General features: G+C 37.9%; 1 protein-coding gene across 2 annotated transcripts in view; it reads left to right on the forward strand.

Annotated features, from left to right (window-relative positions):
* LOC138707660 (secreted frizzled-related protein 5-like) overlaps positions 1–23703 on the forward strand; it is a 305125-nt gene that overhangs the window by 81430 nt on the left and 199992 nt on the right. For both annotated transcript variants that reach the window (XM_069837386.1, XM_069837385.1), the window contains exon 2: positions 912–2661. In XM_069837386.1, the coding sequence (XP_069693487.1) occupies positions 2181–2661 (481 nt within the window). In that variant the 5' untranslated portion in view covers positions 912–2180. The remainder of the gene's footprint in view (positions 1–911; positions 2662–23703) is intronic.

A 23703-nucleotide genomic window follows, 5' to 3' on the forward strand; every position in this document is an offset into this window, starting at 1 on the left:
ATATCAATATCAATACTTAATTCAGTTGTGTTGCATTATGATTTCAATTTAACACTGTAATAAATTCAGGCTAATTCTAGAAAATGGCTCCGTTGTCAGAAAGTCACAAAAGATATGTGTACAGTGGACGATTATAGAAATATTTTCTCGGATGATAGCTACTTCGAAGACTATAAGTCATACGATAAAATTTGTGCACAAAAGTTTTAGTAAAAATTCTGACACGCATTGAGCAAGCCTAAAAAATTCCCCTAAATATGTTTTTGGGCATATATAACTTTAATGGCCACTTGATTCCTGTTGAAGGCATGATGAAGACCGACCTGTATATCACGATGCTTCAGCGAAGAATCGAATAGTGCTTTCACTCCTCCAAAGAAAGTTTCCAGCAGTCTATAAAATTTTCCAGCAGGAACTTGCAACGCCCCACACTTGAAATAAACGCAAGAAATTCTTCGACGGCAATAAGATAAAGGTGCTACCATGTTCTGAAAGTGCCAGACCAGAAAGCTATAGAGAATCTGTAGTAAATTTGCAAGCAGTAACAATGAAAAAAAAAAAGGTCTGTGCGACCAACAACATTAAGATCGATTCCATCATTCTCGTGTGGCTTCAAGACTAGTAAACGTGCCATAACGTTATCAGAGATTGTTAACAATGAGAGAGGCCATATTATCTACTGAAGTGTGGGTCCCTTTCGTTTTGGAGAATATTGTAGAAGTAAAGTTTCGAACAATGAGTTTTTCCGATTAATTGGAACAATACCCTATTTCCCCATAGTGCATTACAGCGTCATTTCTTGACTTGTACCCCGTTTAAGCTATGCTGTAATATATTAACCCTTTACATGCATCTCCCCAGTTTCACACTGCAATAATGCCCACTTTGAATATGTGATGTCTTATTTTCAGACATCTCCTAGAACTTCACAGTCGCAGTGTGACGATTTTCAACACATCCCGCCAGGCGTTTACATATATGACGTGCAAAACCAGAAATGCTTCACACATTTTCTGTAATATAATTCCGTGATCACACCGGAGCTTCACATCTATGATGGAACTACTTTCGACGTGTCTGCCGAGAAGGATTTAATCATGATGTGTAAACGCGGATAGTTCACAGACCTGTGACGTATTGTTTTTATTTCATTCGAGCTTCGAAACTGCAGTGTGATGATTTTCTACATGCTTCATTCCAGACAACTATGACGTGTAGTCCCAGAAGGGGTACACAATGTTTGTGATGTAATTGTTATTCTAGCTTAGCTCAAGAACAGCGATGGGAATTTTTTCGACGTGTATGCCGGTAGAGACTTAGGGTGGAGTTCACGGACTATCAGTGATGTAATTTATATTTTTTCCCAATCTGAATTACGCAAGTGAAGTGAATAGGTATTAGATACACATATTTTATTCCCCTCAAAACTTCACATCCGCTATGCTACATACAATTTTCGACGTGAATTGCACTAGAAATTAACATGAATGACGTGTAATAACTTGAAAGTGTTACAGACTTCCTGTAATGAAGTTCTCTGTTCCTTTCAGAGCTTCATTAACCGCGATGGGAGTTCGTAGGGGTGAGATTTACGGAATTTCTGTCATGTTTTGTTCTCACCCTCGGGGCTTCAGAGCTGCAGCGTGACAATTTTCGGCACAGCTTCGCAACCGTGTAGCTGTACCGAGCGCTGCACATGCACTCCCGATGAAGAAGGCAGACAATGTTTTCTAGCAGACTGTAACCCACGAAATGCAAGAAGGTTTTGTCACGTCCTGTCGAAATGAGTGATGTCTACATTGTCAGTCAGCGAGTGAATTTCACGTGGAAATTAAGTAGCCGGGATATTTTGATGGGTGGCGCATGGGCGGTGTGCGGCCCCACGTGGACGACCCACGGTCGCGATTGGTCGTTTCCGAGTCACGTGGGTGCGGGAGGCTAATTGAGTGAGTAACAGGCAGATAATCACGCGGTCGCGGACGGAGCCTCAGTCGGAGCCGGAGTCTGCGGTGCGGAGGATGGTGGAATGTTCACACGGCGAGACCACGGGCTCGCGGGTGGGGACGTAAGTGGACCCAAACTCAAGGCAATCAACTCGGAGCGGGCAGGCACGTCGTCGTCCCCCGCACACCCGCCACCCGCCACACGCCCGCTGCCGGCGACTCCTACCCACTAGTTGTATGCGAAACGGCGATCGTAGGAGGACGATGGCTCCAGCCAGCGTGTTACTCTTGGTCCTGGCGCTGTCGGGGGCCCGGGGCTACTTGGAGACGTGGGGGCTGCACGGGGGGCGCCCCACGCAACCCACCTGCGTCGACATCCCTCGCAACATGAGCCTCTGCCACGGGATCGGCTACAACAAGATGAGACTGCCCAACCTGCTGGACCACGACACGATGGCGGAGGTGTCTCAGCAGGCGAGCTCCTGGGTGGCCCTCAACAACATCCGATGCCACCCCGACATCCAGCTCTTCCTGTGCTCGCTCTTCAGCCCGGTGTGCCTGGACCGCCCCATCTACCCCTGCCGCAGCCTGTGCGAGAAGGTGAAGCAGGGCTGCGAGGGCCGCATGAAGAAGTACGGCTTCCCCTGGCCGGAAATGTTCAACTGCAGCAAGTTCCCGCAGGACAACGACATGTGCATCACCCCGCAGTCCAGCGCCGGTGAGTACCGACTGTCACCTGTCAGTGCCGTCCCGCCGCCATTTCAGTTGAGAAAAATAAAAATGTCTTCCTGTTTACACAGTAATAATTTAAACGTAAATTGTACTGCAGTTTCCCACGGTATAGATGTCACATGGTCTGATTAGAACAATAAAAACTAGCCACTTTGGACAGGACAGCATTTTAACAGTATCTGCGAAGCTGTGGAATCCAGTTAGACAATTGCTAGAGCGACTGGGAAGAACTCGAATTCGATACCGGTTGAAGTAGGCAAGGCATTTTTCCTTGTGTTGTCATGTCTTCTAAAATGTCTCTGAGGCCATTTAGCCTTGTACTGAACGAGTATCGCGTATCTGTCTTTGGGTTAAAGACGGGGTCTTACTTCCTCGTTTCACATCACTTCTTGGCGTCTAGATAGCGAACTTACGTGTTCGTATGAAATTTTACTGAAAGATGATATTCGAAGTCTGCGAATATTCCATAAAAATCAGGTATCTACTCTTCGACGTAGCTTACTCTGTTACTGGTTCGCACAATCACTGCTTTCAGCGATTTACCCCGGAACAAGAGTAAGCAGTAATAATAAGTTGGGTCTTTTATTTCGAGGTCCCCACGGAGATTCTCGCCTCTGGTGCGACTTGAAATAATTAGGACAATTATCGATAGATGGCACTTGACTTCAGTAGAATCACATTATACATTCTTGTTTATTTATATTTCTTATGCATTTTTCACACTACTTTTCAATTGTGTCATCTTAGAGATTAATTTTTAAGCATTTGATAATATTGTTTAAAGTTTCAAGCTTATTAGGAAGTTATAACTTGTTATGGTAGTAAAATGTGCAATTATTGTGTTAGCGTGAACGAAAGCGGGTAATTAAATTTAGAAGTACTGGTACCGTTAAAGAAATACAACTCTGCAGGTTCGCGAAGACACATCGCTAGCCACTGAAAAACTTGCTACTCGGAACGAAGTCGAAGGAAGGACTTGGTATCTGAATAGTATTCGTTTGGTGGGTAAACGTTATCTGCAAACGTTAACCTTCCTGAGATAGGAATGTCGTAAACAAGCTAATTCTTGTTTCGAGACACGGACCATATGTTCCTTGATTAGTAAACAACTTACTAATTGATTGGCGTGATATTTCTTAATGGATTTGACTTGGATTTGAATATTCATAAACCGACTTCGAATTTCACCGTACGTAAGTAGCATGCCCGGTCTCCTTGCCTATCTCCTTTCAAAAGTAAAAGTTGTAGATTTTGACGAAGGTGCGTATATATCAAAATTTGTCTGTTATTTAAATTTTTTTCCATGTATATGTGGACAACATTACTGCATCAATTTACGTCTACACAGCAGCTTGCTAAAAATGTATATGGATATAATTGTAATAACGTAAGTTACTCAACTAATGGAAGCAATTACATATATAAACGGTTAAAGGGGAATAACTGCATTAATTTTAAGAACAGAATCTTTAGGTTGCAAGTAACCAAAAGGCCAAATGTCAATTTGGTATTTGGTCAATGGCTATTGAGACGTGTGACTGGTAAGATATCAACGCGAAGAACAAGCCGAAAAAAAAAATTATTTTGTCATTTGTTCGAAAAACGCTTCATTTGCGTAGTAACGTACAAAATTAACGGATTAAAAACGCATTTACAGTATGACGAAAATTTAATCAGTTAATTTTGTACGTCATTACGCAAATGAAGCGTTTTTCGAAGAAATGACAAAGGAATATTTTTTCGGCTTGTTTTTCGCGTTGGTATCTTACCACTCATACGTCTCAATACCGAATAGTTTTATCATAAATGGGAGTCAAACTTCAGACACATTAATTTGTTACTCAAATACCAAAATGATATTTGATTTTTGGTTACATACAACATAAAGATTATGTTCGGGAAAATTTCAGAATACGGATTCCTCACTGACAATTATATCTTAATATTCTAAAAAGAGCAGATTTGTCTGCGTTTGTCGACTGCGCATCATCATGCTTACGAAAAGGCACATTTCAGTGCCAATAATTTATTTTGTGTGCACATGGTTGGAATTATGAAGTAAGAGCGAAAGGAAGGAATCCGTGTTCTGAAATTTATCCTTATGTTCTTAAAATTAATGCAGTTATACCCCTTTCACCCTGTGTATGTATAAGTTATTTATTTAATGACGCTGTATCAATTACTCGATTATTTAGCGTCAATGAAATTGGTGATAGCGACATGGTATTTAGCGATATGAGGCCGATGATACGCCGTAGATTACCTGAGATTCGCCTTACGGTTGGTAAAAACCTCGGAAAAAACCCAACCAGTTAATCAACCCAAGCGGGATTCGAACCCACGCCCGAGCGCAACTCTGGACAGGCAGGCAAGCGCCTCAGCCGACTGAGCTACGCCGGTGGTCCCAATTTTTATATATGTTACAAGTTAACATGAAGCAAATTAAAAAATTGTTACAATTTCTATATGTTTAGCAGTGAGAATCAAGCCCTGGCTGTGAATATCTGTGCAGTCTTTTTAGTTGTATCAGAATAATTATTTCCGTTGCGGAATTTTTTTCTGCTTTCAGATTTGAAAACAGATTTAAATGATAATGGAAATTAGAAATGCGTTCCTTCTCTTTATTTGACCTATGTTTGAATTGTCTTGCGTCATTTTACGTACATTAAAAAATAGCCATGTTCCTAATGCAAGTTAACGGAGAAAGACCTGAGATCCCAGTCTTTGTTAGTAAATGTTGACTACGATGTTGTTTTTCTTTTCTTGAACAATCTCTTTCGTCTTGACACTTAGACATATTAATTTTCCTCTTTGGATGTGCATTCAAAAGGTTTAAATTGGCAATACAGAAGCAAGAATAAAATTCATCTCATGGTTCTTTCACTCGCCTTCAAGACCTCGGGGGCCATACAGCCGTTCTCAAGAAACATACACCTGACTCCAATTCATGACACTTTACAAGATTTATGAAGTGTATACCTCCTACACACGGGGTCGTCAGTGACAGCTATGAATTATGAGTGTCTTTCCGGGCGACATTGAACTGCCAGTGGTCCTGTATTTATATCTTTTAACCTTAGTAATAGAAAGCGTTCAATTGTCAGAACGTGGGCTCGATGTGGTGATGGTGGTAGTGATGATGATGATGATGATGATGATGATAAGTCGACCTGGTTGGGAGTTGGTGTAGCGCTGGCCTTCTTTGCCCAAGGTTGCGGGTTCGATCCCGGGCCAGGTCGATGGCATTTAATTGTGCTTAAATGCGACAGGCTCATGTCAGTAGATTTACTGGTATGTAAAAGAATTCCTGCGGGACAAAATTCTGGCACATCCGGTGACGCTGATATAACCTCTGCAGTTTCGAGCGTCGTTAAATAAAACATAACATTTTTTTTTTTGATAATGATGATGATGACGAAACCAAAGACTTGGACATTGTCGAATACGTCATAATAATTGTTATAAAATTTTTAATAATGGTAGTATTAGTGCGTAAGTATCTCATTTATTAGTCATAAGCAGGGGCAGGTATTTATGGATATTAATTTTATCATTTGTGTTTTTTAATATTGGTGTCGGCGGAGATTGTTGGAGATTGATTTGTATTCCTGGCGAAGATTAATGGGAATTTTTGAAAAACAATTCTTTTGGAATTGGAGTATTAACTCAATATGAATATTACTTTCCAAATAATTATCATTAAAGGTTCGTTGGATTCTGGTAAAGGTGCAGTACGGCCAATAGACAATATTTGTTGGATTGAGTCTCACGTTCATTAAAAACGAAAAATACTTGCAGCCCTCAAATTAACACTTTCAAATTATTAGTGAAATGTTGAATTCTCCGTCTTTTGAGTTCATTAACGTAATCAGAACACCTGGAATGTCATGTAATGTAGCCTACTTGGATATATTACAAATTCAAGTGAAAAAGAAAATCCGGAAAAAAAAACTCAGAATATGCTATGTAATTCGCTATAAAAGCGACGTAGTAGTAATAATTCGCGAATGTGTTCATATTTCGCTATTAGAACTCTATTTCGCGTTTTGTCGCGATTGTTTTATCCGCATATTATTAATCAGAATCACTTAATTCGTAAAGATTAGTAAAAATCTATTATATATCATGTCGTGATTTTCGCGATCTCTATAAATACCCGGCCTTGGTCATAACTTTGATTTTTTGATTGACATGAAATGTTTTATTAACTATTTAATGGGTTATTTATCGACGTCGTGTCAACTGCGCAATTACCTGCCGTCGATAGAGTCATTAATATAAAAATTGTATTTTGGGCGAGATAAGTTCAAGGATTCACCATGAGCTTAACTAAGATTGTCCTCACAGTTAGGGGAAAAAATCTAAAAAAAAAAAACAACAACAAGGTAATGATCGCAAGCAAGGTTTCGAACTCACGCACCGGAGCAAACTCAGGACACGGGTCCCACACGCTAACACTAGACGAAGCCAATGGCCTCAAAATTGTATCTGCACTACGCTGAATCATGATGTTAATTTTGGGTAGTTACATGCGTTGCCCAAGAACTATCGCTAGTCGAAATTTTATTAAGATTTTGGCACTCGCGTCGAATGTAAGGTATAATATTATTTGTTACTATCTCAGTTGCTTTCGCAGAAATTAACTGAGTTTGAATGTAATTTCCAGATTCTCCTGGTAATACTGTATACATTAGGCCTATACAACATTGTACATGTGTGGAGAAAATACCACGTCCAATTAGATCTGTTGCAAAAGTTATCGATATGCTCGAGTTTTTAAATCCATTTTACTGTACTTCAAAATTATGTTGCATATCGTCCGTCGTTGATTTTATGAACCCTCTTATGTGAAAATACAGAAAATAATTTTTCAGGAGGAAGAAAACAATAATTAAATATCAGTAGGTCTACACTGATCCTCGATGATGTCATTTATGTTCACCATATTCACTAAAGTTTTCTACTGAATTATTTCATATTCTTATTTACACCTATTGATTTTTAATTAATTTTTTTCTTCCTCCTGAAAATTATTTTCTGTACTGTTACATAGGATGTTTCATAAAAACAACGACGACAAGTGTATATTGTTATTGTACAGTACTGTTCAATTGCAGCTTTTCTAGCACAAATTGAGTGGACCCAGATTCGATTTCTCGCACATAAGCATAGACATTACATCTCCCGTCGCTAAGAGCTCCTGTGTCTACATTGTCGTATGTTGTATTTTTTTAAGTTCGTCAATGAACGACGCTGTATTAACTACTAGGTTATTTGGCGTCGATGGGATTGGTGATAGCGAAATGGTATTTGGCGAGATGAGGCCGAAAATTCGCCATAGATTACCTGACATTTGCCTTACGGTTGGGGAAAACCTTGGAGAAAGCCCAACCAGGTAATCAGTCCCAAGCGGGAATCGAACCCATCGCCCGAGAGCAACTCCAGATCAGCAGGCAAGCGTCTCAGCCGACTAAGCTACGCCGGTGGCCTGTTGTATTCGTTAGTCGGTTATTTAACGACGTTTTATCATATGGCTTGAATGGAATTGGTGATAGCGGAATGCCATTTCGGCGAAATGAGTCCGGAGACTCAACTTCTCTCTCATTTAGATCAATAATATCGTCTTACAGTTTGGTGTAAACATCGGAAAGGATCGGAGAAAGTAATAAGCCAAGCAATATTCGAACTCCTAGTAGTTGACACAGCGTCGTTAAATAACCAACTTAAAAAAAACGTATTCGAACCCACGTCTACGTCTGATTGAATCCTGGGGGCACGTCTCGCTCATTATTCTTAGATCAGGATTGTGGCCTCCCTGCATTGTTTTAATCGATGGCATTAACCGTGAATTGCCCCTAATTGTGAATATCCATTACGCTGGATCAAAATTATTCTCGAGTCATGACCATAGGCAGGAAGTTCGTACCAAAACAGTAGATTTCAGTTGAGTACAGCGAAGAGTATAGATGTCACCCGCCCCTCGCCCCACTACCGCTGTTACATTTTATTGGGTTATTTTACGACGCTGTATCAACATCTTAGGTTATTTAGCGTCTGAATGATATGAAGGTGATAATGCCGGTGAAATGAGTCCGGGGTCCAGCACCGAAAGTTACCCAGCATTTGCTCCTGTTGGGTTGAGGGAAAACCCCGGAAAAAACCTCAACCAGGTAACTTGCCCCGACCGGGATTCGAACCCGGGCCACCTGGTTTCGCAGCCAGACGCGACACACAGTATGTTCACATAAACAACGCATAGTATCATTCTGTGGAGCTGTGTAAAGTCGTGAATAATTTGAGGAATATTTTAAATTTATATTAATATTTTAGGTTCTGAACAAAGTGAGTTATTCTGTTATTATTGTATTGTTTACGTAATGTTAATATAATGCATTATTCCAAAAAAGTAAACTCATGTGTTATTAAATAATTATGCAAACAGGATTGTGTAACACGTTTATTTTCCCTCGATTATTCTTCGTTAATTGTTGATGTTTCGTGCTGCTATGCATTCAGTTGCGTTACAGTCCAAGTTCAACATCGGAATTACGGTACGAACTGCCTAGCTGTCATTACAATAGAAACGTAAAATTTTCTTGAAAACAAATATGGATTTAATATTACGTGCTACACATACGAGATACACTATTAGATTCACAATGTAGTTGTTCACGTTATGATTGTAAGATATAATGTATCATATTTCAGATTTGCTCCAGTAATGCCTTGTGACGTAGAACGAATATTTTCAGAGTACAAATATTATTTCATTTTTCTGAACATAAAAGGATTATTTCTTGTGATAAAATGAAAATTTTCATTGTTATTTGTTATGACGAGGTCAGAATCATAATTATACTTTGTATTTATTTTTATATGAATGGGTGAATTATTGTAGATTGGGATTTACGAAGCTTATAATTACAAATTATTACTTTTTAATATTATTCGTTTATTATTTTCTTGTTCTAAGGCTGTGAACGATTGGAGCACATGTTTGGTTACTACCCGTCTTTACATGTTTGCCATTATGGTTCATTGATTCATTTACATTGAGAGATCCACTATTACTTTTCATTCGGTAGTGATATAGTTCAAACTCACACAACTTAACAGTTTTGGTACCAACTTTCTAGCTCTGGTTGTAGTATCTTATTTATCAATTGCAGACCTAACCACACCTAAATCATCAGACTTCACACAGAAGCCGTAGTACAGAGAATGTGAGAATAATTCGCACTCATAGTAAAATAATGTCTTAACTCGAAAAATTGTGATTTGTAAAGACATGCTATTTCCTAGTAGAATACTGATGTAAAATATTTTAATAAATGGGTACCAAAACATTTGATAATTTACTATTTTATTATTAGAATTTCATACGTCCAATCAGAAAAAACAGTGTTGGAAACAATTTACGAAAGTAATATGTGATTTTCGACATACGACAGTATTTTACTGGGAGTGAGAATTGTAGTGAATGAATTAAGAGAGTGATTGTAGGGACCGTATTTTGTCCCAGGGCGTACGGAGATAAGGGTAGTTGTTCATAGACTGTATTGGCGTGACGTCATATTTGCACGTGGCACAGGTACTATGAGGAAATGCATCTTGTGTGCGCTGCAGTTAATGTTCTATTCATGATTCAAAACTAGACTTCGAAGACTGTTGAAAATGCATTCTAGTAATAAATATTTATATCAGGATTACCTTTCCTACAATTCAAATTGTTCATTTATTCATTTGATTTATTTTTACTGGTACTGGCAGAGTTAAGGCCACAAGACCTCCTCTTCCAATCAACCAATATAAAAATACAAAGCCACCGGCGTGGCTCAGTTGGTTAAGGCGCTTGCCTTCCTATCTGAAGTTGCGCTCGGGTGCGGGTTCGATTCCCGCTTGGGCTGATTACCTGGTTGGTTTTTTCCGAGGTTTTCCCCAACCGTAAGATGAATACAGGTAATCTACGACGAATCCTCGGGCTCATCTCGCCAAATACCATCTCACTATCTCCAATCTCATCGACGCTAAATAACCTCGTATTTGATATAGCTAAAAGAAATACAAATATAAATAACATTAACACAGAAATCAATTAAATAATAATAATAATAATAATAATAATAAATGATAATAGTAAGAACAACATGTAGATGTGTTTAGTTACATGTAATTCTAAAGAGTTAAACAAGTACAACTTAGTGTTAAATAAGACAATTGGGATTGAAAATATGAATAACATAATGAAGTGAATTTGATCTATTAAAGTATTATACGAAAGTTATAGTTGAAGAAAGATCATATTCCAGAGACGAAAGACAGTCTTTCTGACAATCGACATTTTTTTAAAGTAGTCAAAGTCTGACAGCCCTTTACACTACGTAGACCTACACTGGAATACGCTATTTTTACTACTACACTATCATAAAGAATGAAGGTTTACATTGATCAAACATTATTTACACTATTGTACACAATTTACAAAATAAGTAGGCTATAGTATTATGTAATAAAATACCTTCCATTACTACACACAAAACTGTGCATAAGCTTAATATTGTAAATAATGTTTGATCAATGTAGGTCTATATTTTTATAACGTAAATAGTAAAAATAGCGTGTGCTAGTGTACATAGTGTAAATAATATGAATTGTAATTATTAGGGTAATTGTTAATGTGGTACATGTTTTGTCTTGCCTCTCTTGACGAAACAAGACTCGCGTGAGCAGTCAGTCAAGTAGGGGCTACTTCGCTTGCTAGAACATGTGCGTCGTCTACTCAAAAACTCCAGTAATACTTAATCGTGTAGCCTCCTTGGACAAAGCACGGTCCCTAGCCGTTACTCTCCATTGTCATATTGAAAATGTTATTTTTGTGTGTTTATTTCGAAGTGTGACATAGTTTATTACCGTAGTGACTGTCTGTTATTAAAGAAATGCCGTACACTCACAAGCAGAGGGACTATTTCCTCATATTGCTCAGCATTTTGTACGTCAAAATCTTAAGGCAACACAGGACAAGCAAAACGGGGGCTGCATATACTGTACACTCATCCAGTGTGGAAGGGAGATAAGTTTTCCAATTCTGTCTAAAATAGAACAAGTGCGTTGTGTTGGCCTCAAGGGACGGTATTCTCGGCCCAGTGTTGCCGATGGTGCCCCCACAGAAGCTACAAATATCGATAGGACACCAGACAATGACGCGTTGGAAGTGGCAGGGGGGAACCAGTGGGTTCGGAAAGTATGTCTCACATCTGCAGCTTGGCTACAATTTTGCAATTTCATCGAAAATCCAATGTAGCACTGCGTTTGCTACATTCATACGGTTGATCATATCATCGGAAGACTGGCAGGAATATTCTCGCAAATAACTCAGTGTAAAATTATTATTATTATTATTATTATTATTATTATTATTATTATTATTATTATTATTATTAGCAGTATCAGTAGCAGCAAATCACATGTCGTGATCAAAAACTAAAAATATACGCTCTGATGTTGATGAAAGTAAGCCTATTCCTCTTCGTGAAATTTTCCTAAGGATTTGTACAGAAGAAACAATAAATTAGGCTGGGCAATAAAGTAATTGCTCATAAGATTAAATTTCCTATCTGTTGAAAACAGCAAAAAATATTACCAAAGTAACCTCTGATTGAATTTACATAGAAAATCACACCGACTTCTGGAAAGTACCTTCAATCACAATTGAATTGTGTGAAACACAGACATAAGCGTCTTTAAAAGTTACATTGTATTGTAGAGATCTGGGTGGTTATTGGGCGGAACATGGAACATCTCTAACCACTTCAGTCCAAGAAGTCTTTTTGTGCACTCGTCATGGAATGAGTTGCGTGCCGACTGTTCTGCAATGCTAAGCCAGCCCCAAGGTCCACCACATCACACGTTCCTCTCCAGCCATTAAATTCGTTTACCGTACTTCTGGCGGTGGTCTGCCGTACCAGACACATCTACATGAGAATTCATGTTTCCCAATGGTGAAGGAAAGAATTCGGGGGGAGGGCTCCGATGCCGCAATTGCAGATCCTGAGTCACAGAAATCCACCGTCACTGCTATCTACCGATCTTTGGACAAACCGCGAGGAATACCGGTCATGGCGAACGATCTATTCGGCGTCGTTGAAACACAAGTGGTGCCCTATTTTTCGAAACGGACATGATAAGGAAGGGAAATAATGGAGTGTTGGAATGACGAGAGAATGACTTTGGCTGTGTTTAAGTGTTATTATAGGTCATTCGTTATCTTGTAAAACCAAATGATTGGGTGCGCCGTAGCATATATTAAGAACCTTATGGTGCAGTTAAGTGAGCTGGCTAGTTATAAGTAGAAGAGTAGCGTAGGAATGGATGCTTCTCAGTCAACTTTCTTCTTCCCCTGACGCGTAGGTAGGTTTCACGAGATAACGATTGATTTATACTATTGTCGTTATTACCAGAATGTAAAATATTCAGCCAGTTTTCTTTAGGTTTCAAGGTAAGAAAACCACGGATGAACATATAAGGTTCGTTCCAATAACAGTCAGGAACCGTCCGTAACCATCGTGAGCATGCGCAGTACAGAAAAAGCGTTCCAACACAATCCGAACCAGTCCTGAACCGGAAACATGTACTGCAGTCGGGCGTTCCAACAAGCTTTTGACACGGGTTCGGAACGGTCAAAAACAGTCCGTGGATTGAGCCATGTACGGAAGAGTACGCAAGACGCGCATGCGCATAAGCTCACCAACGTCTCCTAGATACTGAAGAAAGACATGACCGACCGTTCACATCATTGAGGTTAAAGATGAAAAGTGCCAGTACAGACGAATAATAAAACTAGAGATTTAATTTAAATTTTCGCCAAAAAGAAAGGGAATGGAAATTATTTGGGTATTGAAACAGTGAATTACAATTTCAACATGCAGCTTTGATTAAAATATAATAAATAAGGTACATACATTAATAATTAAAAAAAGAACTATTTTTAGATGAGAGTCCCCCAGTACACGACGTTGAATTATCGGAATTCTTGCCTTCCATATTTTTTGTAATCTTTTTATAGAAAATGATAAAAAATTCTATTTTCTGCAATTAGAATTAGCTGCGAAACGATAATAATTAAGCATCCCGTTCTTAGCAAAGATGATCACAGTTATAGCATCTCTGGATTTAGTACATAACGATCCGCGAAAGCGTTCCAACAGCGTCCAGTCCAGTTTCAATCCCATAGCAGATGCTCAACTAGCGCATGCGCATAAGATGGTACAGGAACCGTACATGAACTGATCCATGAACCGCTTGTTGGAACGAACCTATAGCGATTGGCATGGTTTAGGGATAACGAGCTGGACTCCTGCTTTGAGGCAGCGCTCGAGCCTGGGTATGAATCTATCTTGGGCTGATTACCTGGTTGGATCTTTTCCCTAAGTTTTCCCAACTGGAAAGCATAAGTCAAATATTTCCATGGCGAATTTTCAGATTCGTCCCGCGAAATACATTTTCGCTATCACGAATTCCATCTCTAGATAACTGCATAATTGATACAGAATCATTAAATAATCGATTAAAAACTCAGGCACCCAGTAGAAAATTTTAGGTTACAATAGCGACCGGGTGTCATGAATTTGTCAATCCACCATTAGTATTATTTATACTGGGTGTTCAGTCCAAAGTGTGTCATGGCTCGCTGTATGCCGTCACGTGGCTAGTCAATGAGCCTAGAGAATTCAATCTTCCTACACTTCCGCAGAGGTGTATTACTTATCTGCCAGAGAAGTTGCCTAGCAAGTACGGCGTTCATTCTGAAGAGTACTTACCGATACGTACGGTAACGCCGGTAATGGCAGGAATGTGAACTGTTTCGAAACATGTACTGAGGTGAGTTTTTTCTTAATGTCGGGATATGGGGAGAGGGTTAAGAAGATTACTTACGTACAGTATTTGTTGACATTAACTTCGACGGTCAACATGGACACGGAGCATTTGATTTGTGTTGTGGAATGTTGCCGTACGCAACCGATGATAACAAATACCCTGCGTACGACTTGGCCGCGCAAAACACAGTTATGGTAGCACACTGACCGTACAAACCGCCACATGTTGCTACGACGTTCAAGTTATACCGTACACGTTCTCAAGTTCAGATCGAACGCCCTGATTAATAGGCAACTTCTCTGACACAAAAGCTGAAACTCGCTTCAAATCGCTGACTCATCAACAGTGACGTCATGACACACTTTGAAATGAACACCCAATAGTCTGTGCGTATATTGAGACGTTACCCTATGCTACGCCGATGGGTTTTACTATTATTATTTCATTGCGTATTCCAAAGACTTAAACCTATCATTTCATTGTTAACTGGCTACTTATATGCTAAGCTTGTTATGCGTTTTCATGACATATTTCTTCATAGATATTTCGTAACTATTAATGCGATTTTAATAACCACATTTCTCAGAACGGCAATTTATGTGCTAGTTTCGGCGTCAGTCTTTCTCACAGTTGTACAAGCTCTCTTGATTGAGGGCAATATTAATGAATATAAAGTGGTTTTATATTTGGTGCCAATTATTTTTATTGCAAGTACTGTTAGCATTACTAATATTAAGTCATTATTAAGAAATTGTAATTTATTTCAATAACAGAGTACAAACATCAAGCGAGAAACCATTAATTTTACAATTTACGTTTTATAACAAGCACAACAAGAATTATAGTACTTTTAATGTACCCAAGTGGCGTACGCAGAATTTTGTCAAGGGAAGACATTATTATAATCTTTTACAATTTATATTATCGGTATTTTCCATTATTATTATTATTATTATTATTATTATTATTATTATTAAGTTACGGTATATTTATTAATGTTATTCTACGTTCTAATAGAACATATTCTTGAATATCCTTATAAAATCTTTGAAACGTAATTTTTTCACAGCCTTCAAATTTTAACTTCTGTTTAAACTTCTATAATAAAAAAATTGCATGCGTCATTATTATATTTCCATAACAACTTTATATTTAAAATATCAACTGTCATATACACTAAATGTTAAACGAACGTTTCAGAATAAAGCCAGAACTCTTAACGAAGGGTGAATACCTCTCTTAACACGAGTTTAAAATCGACAATGCACAGTATTTAACATCTGCACTGCAGAACTGTCAAAACAACCTTTTCAATATGTTTCACAACAAGTTAAATTTCATATTGTGTCAGCTTCATTTTATTACAAGGTTGCCACTGGGCTGTAGGTCTCTCTGTAGTAAAGATAGTATTGTTATAGTACGAACGTACCGCTGCACCAAGCACAGGGGTTATATTGAAGGAGGGATAGGAAGACTTTGTCTTATGTCGATGTAGAGTTTGTTACTCTGACAGTGAAAAATTTGAAGAAGGAAAAACGATTATGGATTAAAAAATACTCAAATCTAAATACATGTCATTAAAAAAAATTCAAAGGGGAGTTCAAACCCGGTAATCTCTCCTCGCGTACGCCCCTGATGTACCCTAATCCAGTTCACACAAGTTGGTCTTTGGCAGTATTATTCTATGGAGTGCGCCTAAAGATGTACACGACTGTTGAAGGTTAAGTTTTCAAATACTCCGCCTCATGTTAGTTCTAGGTGCATACGCAAATATTGATACAAAGAAATAGGCGTGTCATTAACAGATTTAAACATATTAAAAATACAATAAGTGGAAAGACTAACTACAGGAAATCTTTCCACATACGTCTTTATGGTTCTTTTCACAGAAGAGGAAATAATTATCACAGTGTGCTTTCCTCAACAGAGTTTATAGGCTGGTGTCTGGATGAAGTAAATTATATAATATGCTTGCCCGTGAATTTTAATACCTGCATATGATCTGACTTCCATGAAATTCCAAACACAAGTTATATTTTATCTGAAATCGTTAGTAAAATGACACAAAACATGTTTTACTCGAAGTTTTCGTCTGCTTTAAGTATAAAATATGAACGAATCAATAAGGGAGACATGAGGTACAGTATTAATAGTAGGCTAAAAGGTATACAGTGAGCGTCGTTGCAAGTGGTCTTGTTACTCATCTTAATATTTATATGAACTCCTAGCCCAAAGGCCACTTGTCTCACTTCGTCCACACTGTCCCATTTACAGGACTGTCCACACCTGTGGAGTAACGGTCAGCGCGTCTGGCCGCGAAACCAGGTGTTCCGGGTTCGAATCCCGGTTGGGGCAAGTTACCTGGTTGAGGTTTTTTCTGGGGTTTTCCCTCAACCCAATACGAGCAAATGCTGGGTAATTTTCGGTGCTGGATCCCGGACTCATTTCACCGGCATTATCACCTTCATTTCATTCAGACGCTACATAACCTAGATGTTGATACAGCGTCGTAAAATATCCCAATAAAATAAATAAATAAATTTACAGGACTTATTGTAAGTATATCTTTCAGGGGAAAATCGGAGAAACTTTAAATTAGAAACGACGTTAAATGGCTGGGTAATTAGTCCAATCGCATGCAGTCTCCTTCAACGATTTACTTCGCTTCATTTCTTAGGAACTAGATTGGAAATTGATCATAAAAGAACTCTGCATATTGTGAAAGTAGAGTAGCAGTGTTTTATTTAACTAAGCAGTCAAATACTAACTTAAAAATGACTGGAAAATTCTGCCTCAACCCCTTTATCAAGGCAAATTTATTTTCCATCCCGTAAATATAGGACACAGGCTTCCTACCTTTACTTCTACCCTGGATAATGCTGTTCTCGGATATCATGGTATATCCCGCGTTCCCGCAGCAATCCATACATTGAAACTTTTACTCGCTTATTTATTTTAGTGTTCGCTGGTATTAAACCCTCTATAATAATAATAATAATAATAATAATAATAATAATAATAATAATAATAATAATAATAATAATCCGTGGCGCTACAGTCCTTTAAGGACCCACAACCATCAGCCGGCATGCTGGCTTCATGTCCACATGCCTAAGAAGAAATGGATTATCATCCAACCAGAATGAAGATATCGTGTGGATAGCACGATGATCCCCCAGCCGTTATAGCTGGCTTCCGTAACCGGATTTCGCTACCTATCGTAGCTCCCCAAGTGCATCATGATGTTGGGTGGGCACTGGTCACATACACTGGCCGAAATTTCTTGAGAAAATTTCTTCCCCCATGAGAACTGGAACCAGCGCCCATTTCTTAACGTGAGTCCTAGGAAGGATGCCTTAGACCACGACGCCACGGCGCGGGACTTAAATTCTCTATAGCTTCATTCGGTATTTCTATATATTCACATCCAAAACTTGCTATGTTTGCTTAGCGCTTCGTACAAATCGCTATTAACTTAAAGTGCAATAATCGAAAGCAGAGATGAGAGGAATAGTAAATAAAATACTTGTTTCCGGTTACATATGTACTATTATTTTACAAAAAGGTAAGATGGTTGTACTTCTTTCCAAATGAACCTCGAATATTTCTAAAATCTGTGCGATTTGGTAGTGGAAGAAGTGTGTCAAATAGGTATATAGGCCTATACCGGTTGGTTCACTTGTCCCATTCCAGTTTATTAGTACTAGGGTAAAGTTGCCTATTTCCGTGGTACCCGTAAACCCGTGATACTTTTTAAAAATTAAATGTCAGTCAAAGCTTTGCCAATCAACCACAGCACCAGACATCTCTCTCGAAAGATTGCATCTTTCGCCTACTTTTGACACATCGGTGAACTTCCTAGCAAGATGCCCAACTCCGTGACATTGAGTGAAAAAAACGTATCACGGAATTAGGCAACTTTACCCTACATATTTTACCATGCTCTAGAAATTGCGGTTTCTGTTACTGTGAGATTTTAACGGAAGGTTAGGTGTGAAACTTGTATACCTCTTAGGAGGTTCAATTGCGTCTTAATGAGAATAGGCAACACTGTATTTTATTGGGTGGTCAAGAAGCATTAGTACCAGTTGACATTACATACTTTGTTCTTTAGAACCTGTCATTGAAGAAAACGCCTTTGATAAAACATGCTGTACTGAGAAATGTAAAGAGAGAAAGAGAAAGAGAAAGAGAAAGAGAGAGTATGTTTTTTTTTTTTTTTAATTTTATAATACCGTACATGCTCAAACTGCTGGCTTCATTCTACAATGAATTTCCGATACCTCCCTAGCATACAGCATTTGGCAAGCTGTAAAGTGCCGACCCAATGGAATTGCAAGCGGCAGAGGTTTTTTTGTTGCAATATTTCTGGAATAATACAGAATATCATGGAATCAATGATGATAACATATTAGGCCTACATAGTTTCTACAATAAAACGCTCACATTATAGCACGCACGATGCGAATCTCAACTCTACATCTTTACCACTATTGGCTGCACGCCGTGGCCAACTGAACTAGTATGTCAATCAGCATACAATAACCTTTTCCATTTCGGAAGGCATAACTATGGATACTGGCACTGTGTTTACGAAAACGAAGGTTAATATGTGAGATTGCATGATTTCGTATAAAGAAGACGCAGGTGACTCACTTGGTGTAATGAATGCATGTAATGCATGTATGTACGTGACATACTCAATGTACAGTAGGTTCATTGTACCAAGTCCTTGGACGCCTCATGAATGCGTAATTTGTGGCGTCTCTCATCGATCTTATGTTACTATGTACTTAGTCTTGTTATTCTCGCCAGAAAGAGATGAACGCCGATACCCATTTTGTACAGAATACTTCTTCCACCTATAACACTCCCACCTTTTGATTTATTCCTCTCTTTCGCCCCCCCCCTCTCATTGCCGCAAAAAAGCAAACCTTAAAGGAAAGAAAATATGAGACAAGCAGTAATACTTATATAAAATAATTTGACAGCTATATTGTGTAATTAAATAATTTTGAATTGTTCATAATGCTGTTAAGATTGTGTTACTCGATTCTTTGTTGAATTTAGCAAATAATATAAACGAACAAATTTTACTCAATAGAGATAAATTGAAATCATTGTAGTATCTAAATCACTGTTCAATTTATATTTACGGAATAAATTAATGTAACACTAGCATTAGTAGTTGCACTAAAGGACAAGAACACGGAAATTTGAAATTCTTTAAATATCTGGGCTCTCTAACGGCAAACACAAATTATGAAGAAACGGAAATAAAAACAAGATCGATTGATGTTAGGTAATAGATGTTACTATGCCCTAGGAATTCCAAGAGATACACATCACATCATTTTCTTACTTATTTGTCTCAAGTTTGAAATCCACGAAACAAATTTAGTAAATAGTTAAAAGTTGGAATTCAACCGACGCAGCGAAACATAACCTCAGTGAAATAGAAGGAAAATAGTGGGCAGCAGCTGGGGGCCATTCCGAAGAGAGTGAATGAACTAAAAACCAAAACGAAGCTGTCGAAAAGTAGAGCGATGGAGGTAGGAGATAGAGCAGGAAGGAAGAGGGGAAAACAAGGGGAAAAATCACTATGACTTAACCCTTTGCGGCACAAATTAATTTTTTATGTTTTTCATTTCATGGATCATAACAAAGCTTCGATCAATTTTTTTTCAACATTTTAACTCTGCACACAATTTCAAAACATAGATGGCATCTCTATGTATACTCAAGAGGTGGTTCCTTGGTGGAATATCTGTGCCATAAAATTTAGAGAGAAAGAAAACGGTGGTTCTTCTTAACAACCACATATTAGAGGGAAATAAATCGAGAGAGAAGAAAACTAAAGTAGAAATGTGAAAAAGTTAGCAGTGAGGTCTAAAAGTGCAAATAGAGATGTGAATTGAGGCGAAATGTGCCATAGAGGGGTTACAGAGTTATAAGCATAATATTTTGGTGTAGTATTGGGAGAGGAGTAAGGTTAGTGGAAGAAATGATGACAGACAAGAAAATCCAAAGTGGAAGAAATGTAATAATAAATTAAAACAATTAATGACGTAATGACTATTAGCTGTGCATTTCGAACTGCCGGATCAAGGTCACGTACAAAAGTACAAACCACGCACGAGTCACTGAACTGAAAACTGTAAACTGAAGCACTGGTAATTCCGGCTGTCCCAGCTGATTTTAGTTGAGGAGAATGGTCTAGGATTGAGGTAAGGACACGTGGAAAATTCAGTCCATTGCTTGACCTTGAGCCGCCAGTTCGAACTGCACAGATAATAGTACGAGTGGCGTTGTAAAACGGGTAGACGGCACTTTATACTAATTGTGAAGTGCCGTCTCACCAAAAAGGTATTGCTTAATGACAAATCATCCATTCATTCATACAGTTAAAAAACATGAAAAGGGTCAAAGGATGAAATTTCTACACATTTATAAGTAAAATGTAATGCAGAGTCTGATTATATAAATTTTAATATAGGGTGTCATTAAAAAAATAAAGTTTACTGTCCCACTCTGTAAGCTTGAATAACTTATTTTCGAAAACTAGTAACACATTGTGTTGTTTATCTCCAACAGCTTTTGTATAAAATCTTTTTTATCGGGCGTCGGAAACTGCACACCAAAATTTTCTACCTGGATTTTGGTCATATAGAAACTGCACAACAACATTTTCTACTTGGATTACGGCCATATGGAAACTGCACACCAAAATATTTTCTACCTGCTTTGCCAATACTATATAGGGCTGGGGACGGAGCGGTTCGGTTCGGAGCAGTTACTGTGACGTCATTACTCGGTTGATCCGAGTATAGTACAGAGTACAAATTTGTGGCGGCAGATTGAGTCGATTTTAGAACGTACTTTGAAAGTAAAACCAAGCATGTTTTAAAAGCGTTGTAGTAAAGCGCTTACGCTTCGCCAATTGACGAGAAAAAAGAGCTTCTCTTCATTGCAAAATGGCGGTTGCAAATCTGATTTGCGTGATTACAACTGTTTCCGGAGTTATTTTATATGAAAGACCTATTTAACTTTCAGTGTTGTTATATATGACAGACGGAATAAAATTGATAAATTAATTTATAATACTAACAGCTAATAAATTAACACATGAGATAAACGTTAAACGCTGCAGCTAAGTAAAAAAGAAGATAGAAAGAAACGGGCTCCATGAAGCGCTGCCTAAAACATTTAAAAATAACACAGAGAATTATTTACTATTACGGAAAGTGGATAAAATAATCAATAAAACGTGGAATCTTAAACTGAAGAACATAATGTTTATTTATATTATAACATTACTAGCCTTCAATACAACCACGTTCTATTTGGTGAAGGATAATATTATTGATAAATTAAAGTAATTAGATAGCATAATTCATAGAAATAAATACAAATAAATGATGACTGATGAGGTAACACTAATCCAATAAACACAAATAGAAGAAAAATATAATGCACTTGCTTTTTAACATATTTTAATATTAATCACTCTAAAATGATGATGATAATAATAATAAAAATAATAATAATAATAATAATAACAATAATAATAATAATAATACTTACGGCTTTTAAGGAAACCGGAGGTTCTTTGCCGCCCTCACATAAACCCACCATCGGTCCCTATCCTGAGCAAGGTTAATCCATTATTATTATTATTATTATTATTATTATTATTATTATTATTATTATTATTATTATTATTATTATGTACAGTAATATGTTCAGACTGTCAGTGTTCATTAGGTCCACTTGACAGGTCATATAATAGGATGAACTCCTCTTCAATACTATAGGTCTTTCAGCCCTCTTTGGGGATAAGGAAATAATTTGTCTTGCAGCAGAAAATATTTAAATACAACAGTACCTACGCTGTTGTCTGGTAGAACTAAGTGAAACACGTGAAATCTGTTTGAACTGACCGGTAACGGCTACGGTTAACCGAGTAACTTCGGTGCTCAGCTGCCAAGCACATAAACCGATAGAACCGAGTAAGTCAACAGTTCTACTCGCTCCGTCCCCAGCTCTAATACTATAGATAATTTTAATTTACCAAACTGGTTTAATTTTGTTCGAAATGGAGCGTCTGTTTACATCTGAAAGTGAACGGGGTAATTTAGTACTGGTATATGACGACTGTAAATTTTATAAAGCCAAGGAATTGAAAAACTATGAAGTAATGTGGAGGTGTTGTGTTAGAAAATGAAATGCAAAAATTTATACCTTTGCAATATGGAAGTTATTAGAGAACGCGGTGGGCATAACATGTGGTGAACATTAGTATAGTAAACCACCAAATAATTAATGCAGCTACGAAAAGAAAAGCCATCGATCTTGTTAATAGTAAATCATCAAAAATATTTCATGCTGTTTATCAAATCTTGCCTACAGAAAACCTGAAAGTGCGTGACTTATCTCGAATAAAAGATAACTTATAGAAATCGTGGAGGAAATTTAAACCTATTCTATCTAAATCGCAAAAACGAAGTTCATGACAGACTGAGTCATTTAAACTTTATTACTAAACGAAACGAAGATTTCGTTCTTTTCAATGACAAGAAGTCGGGGATTTCTTCGCTAGGGAACGGGCTGAGGTAAAGCCGATAGGTACTAGACTTGAGAAATTTGCAGATTGTTTACTAGAAACGTACACCTCCGAAGATGCAATTTTCCATCCCACTGTATGGACAGCCATGACTGCATCGACCTCTCGCACAACAAATGGTTGTGAATCATTTCACAAGCATTTTCATTTCAGTTTTTACAGCAATAATCTTTCATTATATAAATTCGTGAATCAACTTTTGGACATACAAACTGAGACTTATATTATTAAACTTAGAAGCAATGAAGAAAGTAACCGAAGTTTCAATGTAAAATCAGCCAAATGCGAAAGAAATATATTTTGTAAATTGTGCAGTTTCCGGGTAAGATTAGTAAAACCCTCGTGAGTCAGTGTGCAGTATCCGGGTAGGATTAGTGTGCCCCTCGAAAAGCGGTGTGCAGTTTCCACCCACCCCCTTTTTATAACATTAAAATTTAAGACGTTATTAGCAATATTCCGTACTTATTGTTGACTCTGTATATTTTTTCGAGAATTATTTTCATGCTTTATTTGTGAAGGTAGAGTTACCAT

This window comes from Periplaneta americana, chromosome 10, assembly GCF_040183065.1.
Source record: "Periplaneta americana isolate PAMFEO1 chromosome 10, P.americana_PAMFEO1_priV1, whole genome shotgun sequence".
NCBI classification, from domain to species: Eukaryota; Metazoa; Arthropoda; class Insecta; order Blattodea; family Blattidae; genus Periplaneta; species Periplaneta americana.